This window comes from Dermacentor albipictus, chromosome 2 (assembly GCF_038994185.2).
Source record: "Dermacentor albipictus isolate Rhodes 1998 colony chromosome 2, USDA_Dalb.pri_finalv2, whole genome shotgun sequence".
Classification (NCBI taxonomy): domain Eukaryota; kingdom Metazoa; phylum Arthropoda; class Arachnida; order Ixodida; family Ixodidae; genus Dermacentor; species Dermacentor albipictus.
This window is the reverse complement of record NC_091822.1, coordinates 27056947-27077669: the sequence shown is the minus strand read 5'-3', so window position 1 is coordinate 27077669 and position 20723 is coordinate 27056947. Positions and strand designations below refer to the sequence as shown.

General features: G+C 47.2%; 1 protein-coding gene across 6 annotated transcripts in view; it reads right to left on the bottom strand.

Moving 5' to 3' along the window:
- The window catches only part of LOC135897902 (histone-lysine N-methyltransferase PRDM9-like), a 94791-nt gene that overhangs the window by 21954 nt on the left and 52114 nt on the right, over positions 1 to 20723 (bottom strand). For all 6 annotated transcript variants that reach the window (XM_065426591.2, XM_065426586.2, XM_065426587.2 and 3 more), the window contains one exon: positions 11667 to 11901. In XM_065426591.2, the coding sequence (XP_065282663.2) occupies positions 11667 to 11901 (235 nt within the window). The remainder of the gene's footprint in view (positions 1 to 11666; positions 11902 to 20723) is intronic.

Sequence of the window (20723 nt, the reverse complement as noted above, 5' to 3'; positions counted from 1 at the left end):
TTACTGGCCTGGCATGTACAAGTTTGTACGCAAGTACGTTCGCTGCTGCCTAGACTGCCCGAGCCTAAAGTCGGTCGCTACTTCCAGTGTCGCGCTTTTGTAGCCGCTTTCTTGTCCGTCCCGTCCTTTTGATAATGTCGGAAGCTGCCTTTACGGTCCGCTTCCTTGTACTGGGGCTGGAAACCGCTGGATTATTGTCGCTGTGGATCATCTCACACGCTATGTAGAAACCGCAGCACTTCCATCTGCCACTGCCCAAGACGTTAGATCATCCATATTGCGGCATTTTGTTCTTCGTCACGGAGCCCCTCGCGAACTTCTTAGTGATCGAGGCCGTGCTTTTCTATCTGAAGTTGCGATGTTGCTTCTGAAGGAGTGTCACTGCATCCACAGGACCACTAGCGCATACCATCCGCAAACGAACGGGTTGACGGAGCGTTTCAACCGTACTCTTGCGAACATGCTCGCCATGTACATCGCGCCCGACGATTCCAACTGGGACGCTGTGCTTCCGTTTGTCACGTTCGGCTATAATTCTGCCACTCAAGCCACCACTGTTTTTTTTCATTTTTCTTGCTGTATGGCCGCGAACCTTCCTGCACCATCGATACCATTTGGCATGTAGCCAAAGTTTGCATCAAAGATCAACGTTGCAAACGATGCGGTGGCGCCCACGATTACAAAGCCTGCAGGGAAGATTTTACTTGCTCTTATTGTGAAGGCGACCATCCAGCAAGTTTAGGTGGCTGCCCCTTCCGTGCAAGCGCCTTACACCGTCCAGTGTCCTTCATTAGTGGTCCCAGACCACAACCTACTGAGAAGCCGATACCTGGAAGTGACGAGTTCCCTGCGTAAGAGTCGGAAGTTGAGTTCCCTGCGTTGGAGTAGGAAGTTCGTGGCGTGGTAACAAGCAACGTCAGCGAGCGACCTGACATTAGCAAGACGGCAAAGTCCTCTGTGGGCGAGTCGCTTGTTCGATCTGATTCAGCAAAAAGTGTCCAAGTTCCTCAGAGACCAGATCACAGCCAGACTCATCGACACGGAGGACATTCCATTGCCTCAAAAGCGATGAAAAAACCAGCTGCAGTGGCCAACAGTCGGTCCCAGTCCGCAGCTTTTGTTGAAATTTTGAGGCAGTGCGTACAGCAAAATAAGGAGCTAAACAATCGGGATCTGTCGGATTTTCTGCGAGTTTTATTTGAAGTCTTGCGTTCACATGTTCAAGCGATTCAGACTGGCACCATGAAGAACTTTCTACAGCTCGTTCATTCCTTTGAGTCCATGATTACCGCCTTCGCAGTGAACTTTACACTATATTATGACTAGTTTTCTTCAACCTCGTGCAATAAAAATCACCGAAAAGTGCCGTTTATTATGCAATGCAACTGCGGTGGGATTATAAGTCGTTCAGCAGAACTGAAATTATTCTTTAAAGAAACTTGTGTTACAGTGTTGGCCCTCTCGAAGGCTGGCCTACCAAGCGGGAGTTCTTTCACTGGATATGTCACCAGAATTGCAGCATAAAGTCATTTTCCGCAGGAAGTGCCACCCTTTACATACGAAGAGAGATTCCTAATGTGGCTTTAAGCGTCACCGATCGTTGCACCGATAGTATTCAGGTAGCGGCTGTGAGGATATGGCTCGGCTTCCGGACTCGTTTTGTTGCATCCGTATACGTGTCTCCGAGGAAGAAGGTAGCAATTGATTGGTTTATCCAGCAGATTTGCGACCGTTGCCCAGCGACCCGAATTATCTGCAGTGACCTCAACGCCCATCACCCTGTCTGGGGTTACAGGAACACAGATTCCTGCGGACGCAAATTTGTAGAAGTTATCGATAGCTTGGACCTGTGCGTGGCCAATGATGGAAGCCCCACTTTCTTCCGGCCTCCAGCCTAAGCCACATCTATAGAGCTAACCTTGCATTCATCTGACGTTCATGTGAAGTGGCCGACTGCACCTGACCGCATGGGAAGTGATCACTATTCAATTTTAATGTTTATGGCCGACTTCCATATGCGCGGCTCTAAAGTTAGCTAAGTTGCTAATTGAGACAAATACAGGGAGCAACTTGCATGTGTTTCTGGTGACATATTTCTGTTGATGTTTCTGGTGATCCCATTCTACCCTCGAAGCCTGATTCATCAGAATGTGTCCCTGTATCTCAAGCTGCGCAGCATGCTGAAGAATGCAGACAACTCGCCCCTTGTGTTACCACCGCAGATCAGACACACTAGAAGCTTCGTCGTGGTGGGCTTTGACCCCCCAAGCTTCCCTACCCATTCATTGGTTTGGCTATGGGTTCTACCTTTAGCTCCCGGCCTTTTTTCTAAGGTGCTCCCACGATATCATGGACCTTACCGTGTCGTAGCAAAAACTTCCCCCGTGAACTATGTCGTCGAGCCTGTGTCGCCGCCTTGAGACCAGCGCCGTCGCGGTCGCGAAACTGTTCATGTAGAGCGGCTCAAGCCCTTCTACAATACCTCTATGCTACCTTATGCTTAGATCGCCAGGATGGCACCTCTTTCTCCGGGGGACAAATGTAATGAAGAAAAAGCGCCGTTTAGCCCGGCGCCTCTCGAGCGTATGGAATGTAAAGAAGTGCCAACCAGTCAGGCGCACCACCAGCGGTTTATGCTCGGGGAAGCCTCTGACTGCTCGCAGGCTTTGCCTACCACACCGAGTTCGACCTCTCACTCCTTACTGTGACAATATATATATATATATATATATATATATATATATATATATATATATATATATATATATATATATATATATATATATATATATATATATACTGTAGCGAAGAAGACTGGCGCGCCCTATGGGCGCACTATCACCATCAGCCTCCCGACGAGGAGGGGCTCGCGCTCTCGGTGTCTGACGCTCGACTGAGACGGTCGCGTTCCTGGCTGCTCAATTAACCGCATTGTATATTTGGTGGAGCTGCACTGGGTAGTGCTTCCCCAACCACCCTGGAACTACGTAATCGAACACTGCCGGCCATCATGCCTGACGACGCCAGCCAAACAACACCTCCGGCATCGCCAACATTGGTTTGTCCTGGCTCAGTGCATCAACGCGATCCTCCGATCATCAGCGGTTCCGGCGAATACGACGTAGAAGATTGGCTCTCGACGTATGAGCGGGTGAGTGCCCACAATAAATGGGACAATGCTGCGAAGCTCAGTTAGGTGAGCTTCTATCTCACAGGTGTCGCTAGCGTGTGGTACCACAACCACAAATCCGACCTCAGCACCCGGCCTGATTTCAAGGCGCGCATTACGAAAGTCTTCGGTTGCCCTGAGCTGCGGAAGCTCCGTGCCGAAGAGCGCTTGCGCAGCCATTCCCAGCAACCCGGTGAAAACTTCACCACGTACATAGGAGACGTTGTGGACCTTTGCAAGCGCGTAGATCCATCGATGGCTGAGTCTGACAAGATACGTCACCTAATGAAGGGCATCGAAGACGACCCATTCCAAATGCTCCTCTCGAAAAGCCCGCGCACCGTTGTCGAAGTCGCTGAACTTTGTCAAAAACTACGACGAACTCACGAGACAATGCCTACTCACTAGATGATCTTCAGTCCCCGATACTTCCATTGCAAGAGGAGCTGCTGTGACTAACAACGACCATCTGCAGGGCGAAATCAAGGAATTTATGAGCTCCGAAGTCGCCCGCTAGCTATCCCTACTCACCGCCGTCTCAGTGCCTATGCCGTCCTTGGCTCCTACGTTTCGTCAGATGCTCCAGGAAGAAGTTTCCGAAGCTATTCAGTCCCCTCCCGCAGCGCCACCATTGCCTGTACCTCTAAGCTACGCCGAGGTTGCAGCACGACCACCTCCATCATTTTTTTCAGTAGACCGTTTGCTGCACCGCCACGTCCAATCCCTCCAGTGTACACCACCAGATCACCAGCTAGCACGGGACCCTAGCGTACACCCGACAATCACCCCGTACGCTTCTTCTGTGGAATCCCTGGTCACGTGGCACGGCACTGTTGCCGTCGCTTATGGCTTCAAGGTAATGATCAACCTGTCCTCTCCTACACTTCGCCAGCTTCTTCCTTCTCGCCACCAAATGACTCGCACTTGCCGTCTACGAGCAACGCCATTCCTTCTGCCCGTGATCATCGCTCGCCATCCCCTCGTCGCCGCTCCCTTACCCCCATGCGGCGGCGTCCTGCCCCGTCGGAGCAGGAAAAGTAGCTACTGCAGTTAAAGAGGCTAGAACTGCGTTCCAGTCGAACCACACGAAGCCTCACTCTCTTCCGACGATCGTAATCGAAGTATCTGTAGAAAGACTCACCAAACTGGCATTAGTCGGCACAGGCGCCGCGGTTTCAGTACTTACGGAAGAACTTTGCCGCAAGCTTCGAAAAGTAATGACGCCCTTATCTGCACTGTCACTCCTGACAACAAGTTCCCAGTGCATTGCCCCTGTTGCCGCATGTGCCGCCCGCATCGTCATTCAAGGACACACGTATACCGTCGAGTTCGTCGTCTTCTGATCCTGTTCATACGACGTCATCTTGGGGTGGGACTTTCTTTCCGATGATCAGGCCATCATTGATTTTTCTCGTGCCAAAGCTGAATTTTCTCCGCTTCCCGATACCCGTATACAGGACTTTGGCGATTTTGGTGACAAACTGGCCGTTACAGAAGACACCACAATCCTTCTGCACTCTCCAGTGATTGCGAATACCTGCCCTACTTTTGCCACTGATACTACTGCCCTATGTATACCATCGGACATTTTTGTTCGCCGACAGTTTTCGCTGTCCTAACTGTCAGTGATGGCTGCACGCAACTGCTAGTTTCCAGCGCTAAGGCCACGCCCCTCGTCTTACGTCGTGGCGAGTGCCTTGGACGTCTTCAGCCTGCCGACTCAGTGACCATCTTTGACGCCCCTCTTGACACACCTGTTCAGACGTGAACTCGTTGACTTATAGCTTTGCTTGTTCCAAGCCTACGGAAGACGGCTTTCATAGCTCAGTAGATGCCCTCCTGAGCCCTACGCAGCGTTCGCAGCTTCTCAGCCTTTTACGGAAATACCAATCTACGTTCGACTGTCAACAAGCTCCACTAGGTCGCAGATCGACTGTACGTCACGAGATCGACACAGACACCCACGCACTACTGTGCCAGAGGCCTTATCGTGTATCACTCGCGGAGCACCGTGTTATTAAAAATCAAGTAAGCGAAATGCTTGAGCGTGGAGTGTTTCAACCCTATAATAGTCCCTAGGCATAACCTGTAGTCCTGGTTAAGAAAAAAAGATTGCCCAATTCAATTTTGCGTCGACTATCGCCGTCTTAATAACATAACTCGCAGAGACTTCTACCCTCTACCGCGCGTCGACGATGCTCTGGATTGTTTGGAAGGCGCAAAGTATGTTTCTTTGCTGGATTTACGCTGAGTCTATTGGCAAGTGCCTGTGAATCCTGCTGATCGCCCGAAGATAACCTTCGTGACCCCAAATGGCCTATATGAATTCAACGTTATGCCGCTTGGGCTTTGCAACGCCCCTGCAGCATTCAAACGAATGATGGACAATCTCCTTCGCGGGTTAAAATGCAATACACGCCTAAGTTACCTTGACGATGTCGTCGTCTTTTTTCCAGATTTTCCCATACATCTGTACTGTCTCGAAAAAGTCCTGCAGTGCATCACCGAGGCAGGCCTCCAGCTCAACTAGAAGAAATGTCGCTTTGGAGCCAAGTAGCTTGCAATACTTGGACACGTATCGAAAGATGACATACTACCTGATGCTTCCAAACTTCGCGCCGTCGCCGAATTCCCGAAATCCACGTCCCAGATGGAAGTTCGGAGCTTTATCGGGCTCTGCTCCTACTTTCGTCGTTTTATCCAGAATTTCACTTCTATCATTGCTCCCTTCACTCAGCTGCTTCGCGGCCACACACGACTTTCTACTTGGGCCACAGCTTGCGACGATGCTTTTGAAACAATGCGGCGTTTGCTCATTTCGCCTCCCGTATTCCGCAATTTCGACCCCACGGCCCCCACGGAAGTCCACACCGACGCCAGCCGCGTAGGACTTGATGCCGTAATTGCACAGTGAAAAAGTGGGCATGATGAATACGTAGTAGCCTACGCAAGCAGTAAACTAAGGAAAGCGGATCCAACTAATCCGTCACCGAAACGGAGTGCATGGCTATCATCTGGGCCCTTGGAAAATTCCGACTCTACCTGTACGGCCGCCCCTTCGACGTCGTTATAGATCACCATGCTCTAGGTTGTCCAAAAACAAGAAAGGGGCTGGCAGATGGAATGGCACACTGTGGTATAAACTTTTTTAAAACAGGGTTGAAGTGCCTCAGACAGGCTGGCCAACGTTTCGATAGGTGGACCTATCTTCGTCAAAGGCGGCCTCGTCATCCTCGGCGTGTTAGTTTTAAAGGGTTAGTGCAGTGACGTCACGTGCGGGTGTTGTTGCTGGCGGCTGGTTTTAAAGAGAGAGATTACAAGAGGGAACAGGCGCTGTCGTCCGACGTCTGTGAGCCTCATTCTCAAGACGAAGGGACAAGAGCGTGAGAGTGGGCACGCGGGGAGGAAAGAAAAGCAATAGAAGCAGAAAAAAGGGGGAAAGAAAAAAAAAAGCAGGGGGGTGCCAGGGCCGTACCAAGACACAACAAAGGGGGGGGGGGAGTGAAAGAAAAAGAAAGAGAAAAATGAAATCTTTAAGAAGTATGGGGGCTTGGGAGCGTGTTGGGGATGCGAACGGTTAGGAGGTAATCCGAGGGAGTCGTTGGCGCCCCCTTTGTTGTGTCTTGGTACGGCCCTGGCACCCCCCTGCTTTTTTTTTTCTTTCCCCCTTTTTTCTGCTTCTATTGCTTTTCTTTCCTCCCCGCGTGCCCACTCTCACGCTCTTGTCCCTTCGTCTTGAGAATGAGGCTCACAGACGTCGGACGACAGCGCCTGTTCCCTCTTGTAATCTCTCTCTTTAAAACCAGCCGCCAGCAACAACACCCGCACGTGACGTCACTGCACTAACCCTTTAAAACTAACACGCCGAGGATGACGAGGCCGCCTTTGACGAAGATAGGTCCACCTATCGAAACGTTGGCCAGCCTGTCTGAGGCACTTCAACCCTGTTTTAAAAAAGTTTATACCACAGCATGCTCTAGGTTGGTTATCGACTTTAAAAGATCCGTCTGGCCGCCTTGCGCGATGGGCTCTGCGGTGACAAGACTTCGACATACGCCTCATTTACCGGTCTGGCCGTCAACACACCGACGCGGATGCTCTCTCTCGGTCGCCCACACCTAGTGACATGACTTGCCTTTCAGTCATTGAATCGGCGTCTTCGTCGCCTGTGCACGTACACATGGCTGTGGAGCAACGCAATGATCCCTGGATTGCGGCACTTATGGATTGCATTTCGGACACTTCAACAACACGCCCTTCTCGCGCTATCCGCCAGCAAGCTTATCATTTTGAGTTACGGGATGGTGTTCTCTATCGTCGAAATTACGCTTCCGATGGTCGCAAATGGTTATAGTAGACCCCCGCCATATGCGCACAGATGTATGCTCCACTCTCCATTCAGACCCGCAATGCGCCCATGCCGGCCTCTTCAAGACTTACACTAGGCCTCGCTCCCGCTTTTATTGGCGTGGCATGTGTACTTTTGTGCGAAAGTACATTCGCTCGTGCACAGCGTGCCAACGACGCAAGCTTTCTGCCCCGCGTTCTTCTTGTGCTTTGCAGCCCATTTCTTGTCCGTACCGACCATTTGACCGCGTCGGCATCGATCTCTACGGTCCTCTTTCCTGCACATCAGCTGGCAATCGCTGGATTATTGTCGCTGTCGACCACCTCACCTGCTATGCAGAAATCGCAGCACTGCAAACAGCGACAGCCCATGGCACTGCGTCCTTCCTCCGGCATCATTTCATACTGCGTCATGGGGCACCACGGGAACTTCTGAATGACAGAGGGCGTGTGTTTCTTTCCGAATTTCTTAACGCCCTTCTGACCGCGTGCCATACCGTCCATCGCACCACTACAGCTTATCATTACAGAACAGTTCAATTGCACCTTGGGCGACATGCTATCCATGTACATTACATCGGATCATACCAAATGGCACCTTGCTTTGCCATATGCTACGTACGCCTCTAACACTGCTTCACAGACCACAACGGGATTTTCGCCATTCTTTCTCGTATATGGCTGTGAATCTACCTGTACAGTCGAAACGATTCTCCCCTACCGGCCTGACCCATAAGAGGACACGGCTCTGTCTGAAGTCTCCAAGTATGCCGAAGAATGCCGTCAGCTGGCCCGTTCGTTGCCGGCGGAAGACCAGAGCCGCCAGAAATTCCGTCGCGATAATGACCGACCTCCCTGCGCCTACCAGCCGGACTCACTAGTCTGGCTTTGGATACCTCCAAGCACCCCTGGTCTATCCTCTAGACTCCTCGCTCACTACCACTGTCCCTACCACGTCGTACAACAGACGACGCCGTTCAGCTACGTCGTAGAGCCGCTAACGCCATCTGCTGACTTGAGGCGTCGCGGACGCGAGACAGTGCACGTCCAGAGGCTTAAACCCTATTACAACCCCCTTGTCCGCGCTTCTCCTTGAGTCACCAGGATGGCTCTTGCTTCTCCAGGGGGCAGTTGTAGCGAAGAAGGCGCGCCCTATGGACGCACTATCATCATGAGCCCGCCGACGAAGAGGTGCTCGCGCTCTCGGTGTCTGACGTTCGACTGAGACGGTCGCGTTCTGACTGCTCAATAAACCGCATTACTATGCGGTTCACTATATATATATATATATATATATATATATATATATATATATATATATATATATATATATATATATATATATATAAGTATATATATACCAGAAAAAAAGCAGTTCTGGGTACGGGTAAATATTCACAGTGAAGTAGACGCGCGTATGAAGCGGTTTATTGACGTTTCGTGATGAAGGCCGGGGACCGGCCTTCATCAGGACATATATATATATATATATATATATATATATATATATATATATATATATATATATATATATATATATATATATATATATATATATATATATATATATATATAGTATATATAGTTAGTATATATAGATATAAATATATATATATATATATATATATATATATATATATATATATATGTATATACTAACGACTGATTTTAGAATGCCGACTATACTGACATGCCTAAAGGCTCCTAAGATCAATCATGTTGCTCCAGTTTTATCCTTGCATTCTAAATTTGAGCGCAGCTCTACATGTCAAAGAAGTCTCCCTGTCAATATTTTGTGTTACGATTATATTAGAAAGATAACGCTGTGAGTAGTGCAGCTGGCACGGACAATGTCTCGTGCGGCACAGTGCAAACGCAGCGAAGAGTGTCGGGACTGCCTTCCTAATCGGGAGATCGCAAGAGGCAGCGTCTGCAGTGCTGCTAACTCAGTCTGCTCTATTGTCCATGGAGTGATACCCCAAAAATTAGTAGATTGCGAAAGAAACCCCGAAAATTTATTTACAGTGAGGATGCTGTGCTTCACGGTGCCGCAGACACTTGTACGCGTTTCTGTTCACATCCTTATATGTCGTGTTGAATGATAAAATAAATTGTTTTCTTTTTTACTCGGCTAACCTTGCTCGTCACCGCCCATTCCACAAGTTGCCATTTACTTTGGTAATGCTTCTACTGCATACAGAGCTCCTGGAACCATAACGTATCAGGTGCTGAGAAAGTAGAAATATTGCTAACTGCCAAGCCTGCGTTCTCGAGCGCGCGATAGATAAAAATGAAAAAAAAAAAGCTGAGAAGTTTCGCTTGTACAAGCGCTGCGGAGCAGCTGTAATACCAACCGCGATAATTCTTCGCCCTCTTTTGCGAAGGGAAGCAAGCAAGGGTTTCAAAAACGAAACATAGACAGTCGCGCTGAACGCCCTCTTTGGCCAAAAAAGAAACACTGTGTTGCTAGAACCACCTGAATTACAGGTCCGCCGCACGACTTGCCCATACAGCCGTCAAGAGAACAGCGACACCTGATCCACCCTCTCCAATTACGATGCTAGAATTAAAAGAAGTCGCGACTGACCATAGCGCCGCTATTTCTGGTGACTGCTACTACGGGTGCGCTCCTTCCCCTCTACTGGTAGCCCTAGAGAGTTAAGACGCTTATTCCGGTAACCTTGGTAAAGTCTGCGAGGGCACTTATCGATATACATAGCATCGTAAATGGCGAGATAACTGCGTCCTTAAAAAATTCTCGTACAGATCGAGAAAGACGCTAGGTCCCTAAACATACATGGAAAACCTCATATCTAGGGATGAGTCCCTCGAGTTGGCATCCCTGAGCGCGTGGGTGGCGGGTGGGCGACGTGAACTGCAGCCGCCGCAGACTGGTCTCTTGTCGTGCAGCCCTTTGTTTTCACATATGGTGTCAGTGGATGCGTTCGTCGCATGTCTCATCGATGGCGTTATAGGTGAATGGACGACGGCAGGCTGCTTTAGCGCCATCTTGTAGCGGTCTTCGCTGCAGAGCCCCTCTACCGCGACACTGCGCTTTTCTTCTCACGCCTATCGCCATAACCTCCTCATTCTCTTTTCACATCATGAGCAACCCCCCCCCCCCCACACTGCACCCTCTTCCTCTACTTTCCGCCTAGCGCTCTCTTCGCTATCGGTGTCTTTCATGTTCCGCTGCGATCAGCATTCACTCTTTCATCTTTCACTCTTCTCGTTCGCTCGTTCCCGTCGAGGACGCCTAAGATGTCAAAGAGCTTCGCTGTAAAGCAAAATGAGGGTCTTCATTCGGAGAGAGTGCACGCGGTATTTTGTTTAATTATTTGAATGGGGGGGAGGCAGGACTAAACAAGGAAAAGAAAAAAAAAAGCCCACTATAACGCGGCCAGTGGGCCGCCATTGCGCTTGCTGATTCGAACGTGAAGACCCTTACAAACAAGCACAGCAGAAAGCTACAGTCACGTTTTTCCTGCCTATTGTGCGCTTACTGAATGCCCGGCGTTATGTACAAGAACGCCAAGCTCGATCCTGCGCTTCAATTCGCCATTGGCTCCGCGGAACAGAAAACAATATAAAAGAAAACGCAAAGATTAGCGACCTTGAGGAATTGCAATGAATATTCCAGAGAAACTGCCTTTCTTTGTATATGGTATTAGCAAATTTTATACCCTGCAACAAACAGGACACATAAAAATTCGTCCGCATTTGACGCGTAACATTTTTTTGAAGATAAAAACTTGCAGCCATATTAGATTCTTAAGGAGCAGCAGTAAAACGTGCGTTTGAAGCTTTCCATGTCTTTCATGTATCAGTCGCTCAGATTGCATGCAGCTGGCAAGAACTTTTTAAAGCAGCTGGTACAATTATCACGTGTAGATTGTTTCTTTATTAAACATTTGTGCTTCACCAGCGACAAAAAATAATTGCGCCGGACAGGCGTGCACCTTGAACAAGCACATCTGTTTCCTATTAATCTGTTATGTTAAATATGAAAGAGGTGCGCAGCAATCGGTAAAGTTAGTCAGGCGAGTCTGCGAGCTCGTATAGGACACACATGTGCTATAATTATAGTTATAAGTATAATTTGCACTTTATCAGCACCACACACGAACGCAAACTGCAGAAAAATTCTCACCCTTTTTCTGCGTCCCTGAGGCACTTGACTTTCGCGTGTCAGCTGTTTCGTCCAAAAGGAGCAACTCCTCGAATGCTCCCACCGCCTTGCACGTTCTGTAATAAATGGCTCCGGCACGCTCAAAGGCGACCAAATTGGGGTCCTGCCCGGCCGGAGCGCTGTTCACGTAACGCATCCAGTTGGACAATGCCAGAGGGCGGCCGTCTACCTGGCGACCCTTGGTGCCTGTGTGAACCTGCAAGTGACCGGCCCATAATGCCCAGGATCTTCAGTGAATTGAACCTACAAGCGCTGCAGAAATACTTCGTTTCTCTGAATGGTGACAAAAAGCGCGAGATGATGCCGTTAATTTCAAAATGTCATTATCCAGGTATTGTGAAATCTCCGTCAAGTGTCCCCCACGGGATATAAGCGGCATGTGCAAATTTTAAATGGGCTTTTTCCACGAGAATTTCAAATCAACGCTCACTGTTCTTTTTTTAATAATTGAAGTTCAGGCTTATTGGTTATTCGTGATGGTGGCATCGCAACACTTCACTTTATTTTCAAAAAAACCATTTCAAAGGTATTACATAAAGGATAGATAATCAAATACGCATTAAAACAGATGTTTCGAAAACGAAGCATAGGCAGTCGCTCTGAATTTGCAACTTGCAATATGGGTTGCAATAGTTACGGCAAAGGCAGTTGTACTTGTGATGGCTGTGGTAACGTGTGGAAGGTCGCTCTAGTCTGTTGCAGCGCGAATAAAAATGATGCTTGAAAATGGGGTACGTTCATGTGGAAATCGAGGCTGATGACCGATGCCACGAGATATGTATGAAGGGGCTGCGAGGTACGGTGGATCATTAGCAGAATCGCAAGAAGAGAGCGAGAGCGAGAGACTGCGGCAACGTGACAACGGAAAGCAAGCGTTTCAATGATGAAAAAGCAATACCGTATGAATATGAAAGACAGTATCCGTTTCGCACGAATGGCAGAGCATCGACGGCGGCAGCAAATAATTAGATATCCATAGGAAGTAACGATAGCAGTTTTCTCAGTCATATAATCTCCTAAAATGCACTTGCTAAATTCAGCAGCAGCAGCAAGCAGCAAGCAGCCATAAGCAGCAGCAAGCAGCAAGCAGCAGCAAGCCGCAGCAAGCTGCAGCAAGCCGCAGCAAGCAGCAGCAAGCAGCAGCAAGCAGCAGCAAGCAGCAAGCAGCAAGCAGCAGCAGCAAGCAGCAGCAAGCAGCAGCAAGCAGCAGCAAGCAGCAGCAAGCAGCAGCAAGCAGCAGCAAGCAGCAAGAAGCAGCAAGCAGCAGCAAGCAGCAGCAAGCAGGAGCACGCGCAAGCAGCAAGCAGCAGTAAGCAGCAAGCAGGAGCAAGCGCAAGCAGCAGCAAGCAGCAGCAAGCAGCAAGCAGCAGCAAGCAGCAGCAAGCAGCAGCAAGCAGCAGCAAGCAGCAGCAAGCAGCAGCAAGCAGCAGCAAGCAGCAGCAAGCAGCAGCAAGCAGCAGCAAGCAGCAGCAAGCAGCAGCAAGCAGCAAGCAGTAGCAAGCAGCAAGCAGCAGCAGCAGCAAGCAGCAGCAGCAGCTTTTATGTACACTGCCCCAGGACGAAGGCCTCTCCCTGCGATCTCCAATTACCCCTGTCCTGCACCAACCGATTGAAACTTGCGCCTGAAAATTTCTTATTTCTTCACCCCATCTAGTTATCCACCATCCTCGACTGCACTTCCCTTCTCTTGGCACCCATCCTGTAACTCCAATCGTCCACCAGTTATCCAACCTACGCATAACATGACCTGCCTTGCTACATTTCTTTCCTCTTAATGTCAATTAGTATATCGCCTATCCCCTTTCGCTCTGATCCATACCGCTCTCTTCCTGTCTCTTAAAGTTACGCCTAGCATTCTTCGTTCCATGGCTCTTGGCGCGGTCCTTAACTTTTCTCGAGTATATATGGAAACCTCCAAGTTTCTGCCCCACAATTTAGCACCAGTAGAATCCACTTTTTTTTTCTTCTGTAAATTTCCCTCTCGTGATCAGGGTCCCCTGTGGGTAATTGACCTAGATACATGTACTCCTTCATATACTCTGGAGGCTGACTGGCACTCCTGAACTCTTGTTTCCTTGCCAGGAAGACAGCCGCTGTCGCAGTGGTGGCGAGAAGAAAAGCGGCAGCAGCAGCGACCTAATCCACCTTTGTGCTGCCTCGGATAATCGTATCATGTGATGCATGACATCATCGCAGATGGCTGTCAGGATACGACGCGCGCGCCCGCATTCAGCATGCGCAGCAGCCGCCGGAGTGAAACCTGCTCGCCTCCCGTCGCCTTGCACACAATGGAACAGGGTGCACTTCCTCCCCGCCATACTACCTTGTGCGTGAGATCGAGCCGCCATCCTAGGCTCACCCACACAAACGTTCAGTGGCACTCACAGCGTGCGGCACGAGGTCACAATCTTATCGCACTTGAACTTTATTCGGAATATCACGCCGACGACGACGGTGGCAATGCGCCTGGAGTATCCTTGTGATTGTTGACGCAATAAAATGAATAAACCCAGTAGCGTTTCATACTGACTCGAGTGCTTTGATCATATAACTTTGATGCGGGTTCCAGTTAAGAGATTCGTACTCAAGTCTCAATCGTAAGAAACATTTTTAGGCCATAACTTTGTCATGTTGCAGTGTATGACGAAATTTTCACTTAGGAAATCCGAGTGACGTATTAGCAGATGAAATGATGTTACTAGTGCGCAGGCAGCAGGACAGATCATAAGACAGATTGAATGCGAGATAACTGAATGATTGAAATGATTATATTGGAACATTTATGAGTGAATAAATAAATTGAGGACGCTACGGCAGTGACAGGACACAAGTTTACATTTGTTAGACTTCAAATTTGTTAGCCCGCGTTTGCACCGTTCAGCCCCTGCCCTCCACAAAAAAAAAAAATTATTTTTCTTTCTGTCAGGCACCGCCGATCAAAGCAACCTCAAGCGCCAAAAAGATTCTGGATTTTGTCTAGAATGACTTTTTCACGTACGAAAGAATGTTTCAGCGCGGACATTGCAAACTCGGGCTGGATTTCGTGGCAACGCTTATGCAAAGGGAGTAACATAATACAAGGTGCCCCATCGGAGCATTAAGTTTCAAGGGCGTTATGATGGCAAGCGGGCTCGTCGCGCCATCTCGGAGAGGCCGCGGGGTCTACGAAGCACATGGATTTCAATTCCGAAACTTCATCGGTATAAAGTTGTGATAAATTTTTCATGCAAAAGGTGCCTTGACATTTCCAATGTCATGCTTTAGATTTTCACTTCCGCAATATTGTGGTTTTAACGTTGCCATAGACATTTGACGAAAAAGTGTATCAACTGTTCTAGCGTCCTATGTCGGACCATACAACGAGACAAGCCAAATTAACACAGTGTCAGACAAGTTCACAAAACATGCAGTGAGCTCCGACGAGAGGAAGCGCTCTGGCGGTTAATTTTTGCCGTCATGTCACAGAAAAGAATATCATTTTTTTTCACCTCCGCCAAAGCATCCATGTCAAGACACTAAAACGAGCACACGTAACGATGTTCTTATTCATTTTTTTCTGCTTTGACTTTTATTCACGGGGACACATTGAGCCTCGTCAATTTTCTTGCTCTCGCTCGCCGCGTGCTGACATAGCGAGCCAGAGCACATGCGTTTTTCTCGTGTTGCCCAAATACCGTGCGGCGCCCTTGGGGACGCGCTCGTCTTTGTCTGACCGACTGGATTTTCGTCTGGCAGTTTCGGACGCATTCTCGATAGCAGACGAATAAATGAAAAAATGGTCGCTTGCCGCCATCAGTCTGGGGACACGATGGATTGAAACACGTTCGCTTGAGCGCAACCTCTCCGGGAAGTCTTGTCCCGCCGGTTTAGGATACCAACAGTATGCGTATGGTTCTCTGTGGACCAAGCGTGTCACGTTTCCTTCGATATTCCTTCGGTAGCTACATTAGGTGCCCAAAGTAAGCATTCGATGGTGGCCAACGTGCTTTCCTTAGCGTTCTTTGTTTAAATTCGCTGCTCCAACCCCACGAAAGAAAAAATAAAGACATTGTTGCGGCGCAATGAAGTGCCGCATTATGACAGTTAGATTTCGTTACTACTTTTTACTTTGCGGAAAGTAATGGGCCACGAGACGCTTCAGTTGCCGGATACCTTTATATATATATATATATATATATATATATATATATATATATATATATATATATATGTATATATATTATATATATGTGTGTGTGTGTGTGTGTGCTTGTGATATGAATTATATGGAACCTCCAGACGCATTTCTGCCGTCGCCGTCGGCCTCATGTTCTCTATAAAGTCCAAGGACGATAACATCGTGACCACGCGCCGCTTGTTGTATGTGCGAGTGAAAGCGTAGTGGGAAGAGACGGTGGCATGGGTGAGCCGACGATGGTGGCTCAGTCTTGTGTGCGCACGGGAGAAAAGCGGGGAGGAAGCGTTTCTCCTTCCGTGGCGCCCGATACATCCGGGGGAATGGAGGGAGGGGTGCGGTCCTTAGGAATCTGGGATCTGTGAATGTGTGATTGCCGAACATGTTTGTTTAGTTTGACGCATTACATACAGCGGCTTTTTCTTACAAACGTTGATTTATTGGCAACTCATACGTATATTCAAATACCCTGTTGCGAGGTTTTGTGCATAGGTGTATAGAACTTTGTTTCTAGTGACAATTTTTTGCCTTTTATAAAGCTGTATCTTCGCATTTTTATATTCCATTGTATCCTTGCATTTGTAATGAACGAGGGCGAGTCAAATGAAATGGAACCAACCCACCCTATGCAAGAATGGTTCGGCTCATTATTTTTGAGGCATGCGCGTAGCACACAGACGTCTCTCATTTACAAAAGAGAGACGCAGGTGTGAGGATAAATGTTCTTTAGTGTTCTCATACACTGGGTTGAACATGGTTGCATGACATAATGAACGTTCCAAAAGTTGGAACAGCCTGGTGTCGTGAGATTTTTGACAGCTGAAGGTGTTTCCCAAACAGAAATTGGTGGCCGTATGGTAGCAGTGTACGCTGAACATTGCATTTCAATTGCCACTGTGAAGCGTTCGAGATAACAGCTTAAAGAAGGACGTGAAAGTCGCAAAGACGATACAAAACCGGACCAAAGACACCGTGGAATCGCCCCCAACACAACTGGAAAGGTTCATGAGGTGATCGGGCAAGAACGGAGGATAAGCATCGATGGATTGGCAGGGCGTGTGGACATCAGTCACGGATCGGTTCACACTATTATTCACGAACATTTAGTTTATCTGCTCTTTTGTGCGCAATGGATGCCCAAGATGTTGAACCATCGCGAGATGATGGAGAGGTTCGGCGCGGCCTTGACTCATCTGATCTGGTATCACGATGAGGGTGGCGACTTCTCTGCAGTTGTCACCGGGGCCGAATCATGGTGCCACAATCACGAGCCTGAAACAAGACTGCAATTCTTGCAGTGTAAACATTTGAGTTTACCACCCCCAATAAAAGCGAAGGCCCTGATTTCCACCGAAAAGCTGTTGCCTTTATTTGCGATCGTCAGGGGTCATTACTGATGGAACTTATTAAACATGGAGCGGCTATCAATCGTTTCCGATATTGTGAAACGCTGTATGAGCTGCGTGTAGCAATAAAAAAATGACGTGGAAAATTGACGAATGCGTCAACGACAATGCCTGTCCCCAAGTCGTTGATGAGGTCAACAGAATACTTGCAAAGTTCAAGTGGGAAATGCTACAACATCCGCCATACAGCCCAGACCTGTCGCCTTGAGACTTCCACCGGATGATAGCGTAAAAGAGTCAGTTACAGACTTTTTGAAGCAGCAACCCAATAACCTTTATGTGACAGGAATCAGGCGACTCGTTAGCCCACGGGACGAATGTCTAAATTCTCATGGAGATTACTTTTAAATAAAGTACCCTGTGTGTCATACGCTCGCAATGGCTTACTTTCATTTGACTTGCCTTGGTACATTTTGCAAAACCCCTGCTTTTTATATGGGCTATCTGTTGCGACTATAATTTTGGTGCAATTACTCACAATGCACTACAGGGGACAGCTGCTCCTGCGTAATATATTGTAACAAAGGACAGCGTCATAATGTTTTAACAAAAGTTTGTCATACAAGAACTTTGCTGAGATGTTTGTACGTATGCAACGGCCAGGGAAAAATCTCAAAGTTTTATTGAAACGTTTGAACTCAGCTGGTTAATTTCACGGTGTTACATTTTTCATATCAGCGGCATGCACTGCTTTGCTGGTTTCGAACTGACATAGTTCTAAAGTTCGCCTAATATTTTGTTTATTATTCAATATACAAAAGATGTAGAAGCCGTGATATCAGTTATTTCGGGCACCATTTTTCTGACATGCAAGTGCATTCTTTTATGAAAAGATACGTACATAACTCATCTTGACAGTGCATAGCGTTCAAAGATTACTTTGCAGCATCTGTGGGAACGGCAATGTAGTTATTATTCATATATTAGCTCCTTCGAGAAATTCTTTGAGGAGCAGAACAAGTTGCAACGTGAGTCCGGCCTCTCCACCTTCCGCCTAATTGAAATTTCTGGCTACGCCATTGGATAGTATATCCTATGTACATTACTATAAATTGAATCTAGTAATAAGAAGAGAACCTGATGGGCTGTGGAACTACGGATTAGCATAATATTTAGTGGTGCTATTGGCCGAGTGGTAAAATTATCTTCATATGCAAGATTCATCAGTATAATAAAAAAAAACAAATAACAGTTTTGAAGAGCCGCAAACGGTTTGTGTAATAACCCCTTATATAATATGCCCTAGTGGGGTCTTTAAGGCATATAAATGAAAAGAAAAATGAAATTTATGCTCGGGAATAAAGGAGCTAGGAAACCTGAAATATAAAAGCAAACGGCGCAATTCAGTATTTGTACTCATGCTACATTCTATCCATATTCATCGGTTCTTAATCTCTGTTAAGGAGAATAAACTACCCCCTCTTGCGAAATACAAGGTCTTTAAGCAAATATATTCGCATGCTCATTGATCGCTTTACCTTCATCAGTTCTGTGCATTTCTTCTACTTCGAGCGGACACAACGCATATGTTTCGGATATTTTAATGGACATTTTTTTGGCGTAAAATTGTCCTGCAGAATTTTATTGGATGTATGGCATAATTATTGCGTGGTTATTAGGTTTTTTTTTCAATGCTGTTCCGTTCTTATCTTTTCAAGCACTTTGAACAACCTTCCCGCGCCTCTTTTACCGCGACCACTCTTAGGTTCGAGTGCAGTGTTGTATTGCACGATTAGCAATAAGCATAATGTGACACCAAACATATTCTTGAGGGCTGAGTCCATGCTGAAAATTTTTATTTAGCAGAATAAAAAGAGCGAAGGAAGAGGAGGTCGTCAAGGGTAGGAAGATTCAACCTCGTTAGATGAGGATGTACTTAAGCCCTGAAAATGCGCTCTCGACGCCAATCTGTGCGGTCCACATCGCAAGCGTGGTGCGGGTTATGAGTGCAGAGCATGGCCGGACGATGCTGCCGCATCATGTCGTGGCTGCAGCGTGTCCCGGTTTTCTTCTCAACACTGTTTCGAGCAAATAAAGCGCCCTATTCAGTGCCCCGCCCCCCCCCCCCCCCCACGAGGCTTCTGTGCTCGAAATTTCCGTTTCCGGAACTGGTTAGGAATGCTTCCTTCGATTAGTTCCGGTTCTAGTTCAGTTCCAAAATTGCGGAAAAAGTACGGGTTAGGTTCCTGTTTTCCGTTCAGTTTCGGTTCCGGTTCGACGCCCTGCAGTCATGTATTAGCGAATAGTTCTATTGAAAAATTTGAGAAGTGCAGGTATCAAGGCATTATGCTAGCTAATAAACTTACCTCGTCTATAACCATCCTTCACACCACCACACCGCCTTTAAGAGAACTGTGGGTGATGAAAAGAAAACTGAAAGATGCCTATCAGAACAAAAATCACAGCCTCTAATGTCTGTATAAGGACCTTGAATATGCCGCAGTGGTATGAGACCCACAGTTTAATAAATACATTAAACAATTAGGTTGCGTTCAGAGCAAAGCTGTACGCTGTATTTATGGGAAATTTATAAGGAAAGATTCATCAACTACTTTATTGATACTAAAACAACATTCAAACATTGGAAACACGAAGAAAAGTTCGCCGATTAACACTACCTAATAAGTACATTTCTGGGCAACTTAATGTAACTTCACCCGTGTGTTTGATGCTGACTAGCACCAGAAGAACAAGATATACGAAGCAGCATTCGTTACGTCCTGTTTTTGGTAGGACTAACACGCACAAGTACAGTTTCTTTCTGAGAACTGTAGAAGAGTGCATTTTTCTGCCGGACAGCATCGTTGGTTATGGTTGGTTACACATAACTGTGTAAATGAGCCGGAACGTACTTTTATGCGATCATTCTCTTTGTTAAGCTTTTCTTATTTTTGGTACTGTATTATCTGACGTTTTATTTGTTATAAATTGTCTGTTACTCATTTGCCATTTAGTTTACAACCCCTCGCGCTTGGGCCAACAAGTTGGCCTCCGGCATGTGTAAATAAATAAATAAATAAATAAAAATAATAACCTTTACATTAAAGCAATAAAAGGAGCCAGATGAATGAATCAATGAATAAAGCCTTTATTTTAAGGAAGGGGACGGCTCTAGGCCGCTAAATAGCGCTGTATTTACTCTTGTTGTACAGGCGGATCGTTTCGCTGACTAAACGGCAACATACAGTGCCTAAAATAAAGGAAAAGAAAAGGAGAAACAAGGGACGAACGTAGAAGATGCCGGGACGTACAAAGCGGTCAAATAATGGTTAAACAAGTTACCATTGCAGGCTCATCGCCCAGCATTGTTATTTCTTTGCCTTTTTACTATAGCGTGGTTGCAATATTCAAGAGGGTCAGTAAAGAGATAGTAAGGAATTAGTAATTCCGTCTTTCACTCATCAGTGTGTCGTCGAAAAACACTTTCCTTGTGCAGTC